The following is a 6,153-nucleotide window of genomic DNA, read 5'->3' on the forward strand; positions in this document are numbered from 1 at the left end:
TTCCAATGAAAAAATATTTTGCTGGAAATTTTTTTGACTCGCTCTATTTCTCATTTATTAAAGTGCTGTAGCGTTAAACGGAAATGTCCTTGCAAGGGTAGCATCATTAACTTTGAAGATCTACCATGCCTTGCACATGCTCTGTAAGATTCTGAGTGGCTGGCTATTTTACTTGTTTGGTGGGCCTTTTCTCTTGTGGACCAGCCTCCCCATTGAAGATTCTCTGGAAAACCTCCTTGAGGGGCTCTCTCAATTGCCGTTTCCCGTGTCTCCCAACTAAGAAGTAGATGAAGGGGTTGATGCTGCTGTTCATGCAGGGCAGCAGGATAACTAAAGACATAACAAAGAGGTGTATCATGGTGTGACTAAGGAAGGCCATCAGCACTATGACCCTCAGTGGAAGGGCGAACATGAGGAAGAAAAGGATGGTGACCATAATGACAATATAGAGCTTTGTTGATTGGTGTCGCTGTGAGCTACACCGGACCTTGATGAACAGGGTCAGGCTGGACAGAACCATGAGTGGAGTGAAAATCAGGAAACTCAAGACACAGCTGAATATGGTCATTTTGGAACAGTCATAGTCATTGATGCAGAAATAGCACTCCAGTCCAGTCACCAGGATGGAGAGAGCCCAGAGCAGAGCACACACAATGGAAGACAGGTTTTTTGGACGGTGACATCGGTACCAGATGGGGTAAAGGACGGACAGACATCTCTGAACGCTGATGGCTGTCAGGAGATACAGGCCAGTGTTGTATATAAACAGCGCCACCCATTGGATTGCCTTTATGATGACAAACCCTCCAAGAAAGTCCATATGTAAATATAAGATGATAATAATCAAGAAGGCAACCATGCACAGGAGGAAACCAAAGTCAGCAATGGCCAAGTTGAGGATGTAGATGGTGAAGGGGTCCTTCTTAATGCGGAAGCCGAGGAACCAAAGAACCATCCCGTTCCCCACCAGCCCGACCAGGCAAATGAACAGAGAAATAGAGCTGATCACAACTATCGGAATGAAACATTGATCCTGATCTGCATCTAGGTCTGTGTCATTAAAGCTACTGGAATCATTAAATAATACGCAATAATGCAGGCTTATCTTTCCAGGAAGCGGGGATGTCGTGATAAGCTCAGTCATATTGAAACCTCTGCTGCAGAATGACAATCTCCAGCTCCCTCTTTATCTCTCTCTCGTAAACACACCTGCTAATAGAGATAAGAGGGACGTGTATTAGCGACTCCAGATCATGGTGGGAACTTGGATTTGCTAGTAATTAGTGCCCCTCCCTGTGCCTCTGAACTGAAATATCCAGATACCAATGAGCATTTATTAGAAATACACACACAGATAAATAGAAAGGGGAGACTTTAGAGGATTTTTGGTGCAGAGAGTGACAAGGCTGGTCTTTCTTCTTTGGAAACGTCAGGGCACAAGATAAAATGAATGTCAGAGACTGCAGTCCCAAGTAGATCAGGAGTGAGGTGGCAGAGCTGTGTGTGTATATTATGGGGAGATCAGGATTGGAATAGAAGTAGGGCTGCAGTTCAGGATTGAGAGACATTGGGAGAGAAAGGGGCAGAGAGCCCAAAGTGGCAATAGTAGGAGCGGTTTTGTGAGTCAGGATTAAAGCACATTGGCAGGGCAGGGGCAAAACCCAGATCTGGAATAGCAGAGGGCTGGGGGGATAGGATTGACGGGCATGGGCAGAGCTGTGGGAATGGAAGAAAATATAGAAAACATCAGAGGGCAGAAAAGAGGATAATTTTCACCCACAAAATGCTCACCTTCCCTCTGATGCTCTGAGGTTTGAATGACAGTTTTGCAGAAGCTGTGGTAAAGCAAATCTGTTAGAGAAATTCCTTACCTCTGGCTTCTTATCAGTTGCTCCGTGCGGAATCAATTACTTGAACGTTTTGCAACAGTGTAATTGTTATTAAGAGACTCAGAAGTACCCTGTAATTTCCTGTTCCATGTCCAACAAGTCACTCCAGCCCTAAATCCTGGCCACCAAATGCCATGTTCACACTATGTAGAGCCAAACACAGCAATCTTTCCACCACGATTTCTTCTCTTTGTTACTGAAAGGTCTCATAAAGTTGGTAGCAGGGCTCTGCTACTTTAATTGCTTCCTATCTCCTTTTTATGGGCAAAAAACACTGACTGAGCAGGTTTCCTAAAGAAATGGAGAGCCACTTGAAAAATCAAGGCCACAAAATATTCCAAGGAAATTTCATAACTGGTCCGAGAGTTTCTGACCTTGCAAGCTAACAGCCAGTGTCTCACATCCAATTGCTGAGTCAATCAATTGAGAACCTAGCAAAGAACCACCTCCAACTCCACCCATTCACTGTTGACATCAGGGAACCCTGCTGGTTGGGGACATTACACAGAGAAAGCATTGGTCACAGTCATGAGAGATGTCCTCTTCTCATACACAAGGGACATTCAGCCATACTTACATTGCTGGATCAGTAGTTTTTTTATATCCTCATTCATGGAACACTGATCTCCCATGTTGGAAGGGATAGTGGGAATAGAACTGGACAAAATTTTTCTGCCAAAACTTTTCTTTTCAGTATTTTGTGTTGGTTTCACCAAATTATTTCAACCATCTTTTTGATTCATTCAAAATTTCAGAAGCTCTTATTTTTAGTTTGACATTATTTTTTCCTCAATTTTTTGGAATTGCCAGTGAACTGAAGAATTCATTATTCACACATTTCTAAGCGGAAATGCTCTCAATGTCAAATGCAATGTAATATCACACATCATGTTGTTTACAAGTTTCAGAACTATACATGTAATGATTCCACTTAAAGACATCTGCAGAGATAGAACCCAGGACCATCAGCAAAAGCACTTGAGTTAGAGGAATAATTCATGCAGCTGGAAGTAGCAAGCTGCTTTCCTCTATGTTGCCCTGTCACTAGAGGGAGACCCAATGTGTAGAACACAGCTAATTTACCTGCATACTGACAGATAGGTTGAAGATATTCTGCAGGATTACTTGCCTCGCATCCCACAGACCTTCTGGGCTGCAGTAGTAGAGTTCTTCTCCTGTGTATCTCATAAGTTTGACAGCAAAAGACTTCCTCTCCTGTATTTGCCCACAGGGAAAACCCTCAGTCCACACAACTTGGCTCTGACCTACCATGCAGCCTAGTGCCTCAGGAGCTAATCTTTACAGTCTTTATTACATAAAGGGGCTTGATTGCTCCTTCTGTTGAGCAAGAGGGAAGGTGCTTTGCAAATCTATTGGCTTTAAGGAGGTCAATGATTGTTCCTGGGTCCAAGACTGGACATCACATTCAAGTGTCCATTGATTGTAGATATGCAGATGACAATATATCAGGACACTATAAGTAGTTCCTCACCCGCAGGACCCATCCATACTAAGAATATCTCTCCCTTCCTATCCCAATCCTCAAAACTCCCTCTCCAGCTGATTTAGGGATAGATTGTGACATGGGCTACATACCATGCAGGGAAATGAGGATTCCCCAATTTATGCCCCTTCTGGGAAGACTGGACATTGGCTCCAGATGCACAGGCGTGAGTAGGTGCTGTACATCCACTACTGTCCACTGGAGGAGGTGAGACAGCTGTGAGAGGCAGGCTGTGTGCCAGAATTTTCTGGCTGATATAGGCAAATTGCTACCTCTACAGAAGAAGGGGTAAGCAAGGGAGGGATTGTGTCTCAGGAGTATCTCTAAGGCACATGACTGCCTGGGACAACTTACAGGGGTGATGTAGATTACACGCCAATCCTCACTAAAGGCTGGGCTTAAAGACACAATCTAACTCTTATGGAAGATGTCTAAGGAAAGTCCTAGTAGATACAGGGCCTTCTCCCTGTCCTCTATCTTCAGATTTCACAATGCAGTCAATACAAGCCGATCAAAGATAAGTTAGAGCTATGCAAGAAGATGCTTAAAAAGATGGATGCCCACACATATGGTAATACAGTATGTCCTCTGTGACGGTGCCCCCCATAAGGCTTTGTGGAATATGCTTATGATTGTATATGTGACTGTGGCAGGGCAGGGGTAAAACCCCCTCTAAAGCCCTGCCAAAATGCTGGCTACAGCCTGCTCTCTGGCCAGTAGGCCAGGTGAAGAGATGCAGGTACTCAGCAGGGAGCCCAGCTGCAAGCCCTAACGAGGGCTGGCTCAGACGAACATGCTGGGCTAAGTAGTGACAGCTGGGCTGGGGCAGGAGAGGGCTATAAAAGCCCTGGGCAAACCTCAGTGAGAAGGCTAGCCTGGGAGGAGACAGGAGGGCAGTATCTCTGTCTCCTTGCCAACAAGGAAGCCTCACGGGCCAGGAGACCCTGGAGAGGGTCTTTGGGGCACGAACTGTTGGGGGATCTGGGAACTGCACAAGCACTGTAAATAAAGACACTGGTGTGATCCAACAAAAGAAGGAGTGAACATTCTTTATTATACCAGCCTAAACACAGGGTGCAGGCACAAAAATGGGAGAGCCTCCGCTGACCCTGTGACAGTGACATAACTGGAATATGTTTTAGGCTACATATGCTATGTAACATATCTATGTAAAGGTTATGATCTACTGCATGTATTCATCCTATTTGTATGCATGTATCATTTTTGTATTCGAAGTTATGAATATTGGCTGTGTACTGGCTAGATTTTAACTACCCTAGTAGAGCATTTGGTCAGCTCCTTGAGAAAAGTGCAAATTAAGTGCCCAATCAAAAACCACTTAAGCCAACAATGAACTTGAAGATGCCAATCCACATCTAAACCTTCCCAGGAATGTGGCTTGGCTGGTAAAAACTGAGTCATGCATGGATATGTGACTTGCCCATGTGACTCCAAAACTCATCTTGGAGCTGGACTTTGCATAGGAGAGAGGAGGGGGGTCTCCATCCACAAGAGAAAGTCTACTTAAACCCCTGGGAGACCCCTCCATTTTGTCTTCAGCTGGCTAAAGAGATAGCCTCTTCACCCCCAAGGATACCTGAAAGAAACTGGAACATAGGACAGTAACTACAGGGGGTGTGAGTGATTGCTGGATCCAGGCTAGCAGGAGACTAGTCTGTAAAAGGAAGCTTATTGGAACTGGTGAGGTTATATCTGTATTCAGTTTTCTTAGACATAGACTTGCGTGTTCTATTTTATTTTACTTGGTAATTCACTTTGTTCTTTCTGTTACTACTTGGAACCGCTTAAATCCTACTTTCTGTATTTAATAAAATCACTTTTTACTTATTGATTAACCCAGAATATGTATTAATACCCGGGGGGGGGGGGTGCAAACAGCTGTGCATATCTCTCTATCAGTGTTATAGAGGGCGAACAATTTATGAATTTACCCTGTATGAGCGTTATACAGGGTAAAACGGATTTATTTGGGGTTTGGACCCCATTGGGAGTTGGAGATCTGAGTGTTAAAGATAAGAACACTTCTGTAAGCTGCTTTCAGTCAAGCCTACAGCTGTTAGGGGAAGTGGTTCATACCCTGGGTCTGGGTTTGCAGCAGACTAGGGGGGTCTGGATCAAACCAGGCAGGACACTGAAGTCCTAAGCTGCCAGGGCAGGAAAGCAGGGGCAGAAGTAGTCTTGGCACATCAGTTGGCAGCCCCAAGGGGGTTTCTGTGATCCAACCCGTCACATCCTCCACCATGTGCCTGGAAATCACTGAGACATGCCACAAGTCCCAATCACAAATTAAGTTTCATAATGTTATACAAGTAGCATCTAGAGGCTCCAGCCAAGATCAGGTCTTCACTGTACTAGGTGCTGTACAAACACATAGCAACTGATGGCTTCTGCCCCAAAGAGTTTACGTAGGAGCCCCAGTCATGGACCAGGACCCAATGTGCTAGGTACTGTACAAACAATGAACAAAAAGTCTCTTTCCCGAAGAGTTTACAATCTAAATAGAAAAAGAGTGTGAGGGGAAACAGAGGCAAAGAGAGGGTCAGGGCCTTGTCCAAGGCCACAGAATAGGTAAGTTGCAGAACCAGGGTTGGAAGTGAAGTCTCCCGATTCCCACTCCAGTAAATACTAAACAGTGAAAATCTGTTTGAGCTGAAAAACATGCTTATCTTCTGCTAAATTGCAGTAGCTTTCAATGAGCACATTTCCTGCATGAGTGACTGCAAAGACCCTCCTCTCCCT

The 6,153-nt window shown here is 44.7% G+C and overlaps 1 protein-coding gene across 1 annotated transcript; it reads right to left on the minus strand.

The window, feature by feature from the left end:
- LOC117877400 (mas-related G-protein coupled receptor member H-like) lies at positions 1–1,203 on the minus strand. Its single transcript, XM_034770508.1, has one exon. The coding sequence runs from the start codon at positions 1,142–1,144 to the stop codon at positions 164–166; it is 981 nt and encodes a 326-aa protein (XP_034626399.1). The 5' UTR covers positions 1,145–1,203; the 3' UTR covers positions 1–163.
- Between the last annotated feature and the right edge of the window lie 4,950 nt (positions 1,204–6,153).

Source organism: Trachemys scripta, chromosome 4 (assembly GCF_013100865.1).
Source record: "Trachemys scripta elegans isolate TJP31775 chromosome 4, CAS_Tse_1.0, whole genome shotgun sequence".
NCBI lineage: Eukaryota > Metazoa > Chordata > Testudines > Emydidae > Trachemys > Trachemys scripta.

What these genes read in the sequence shown, in the direction of transcription:
- LOC117877400 (XM_034770508.1), bottom strand. Translation starts at nt 1,144, where the DNA reads ATGACTGAGCTTATCACGACATCCCCGCTTCCTGGAAAGATAAGCCTG.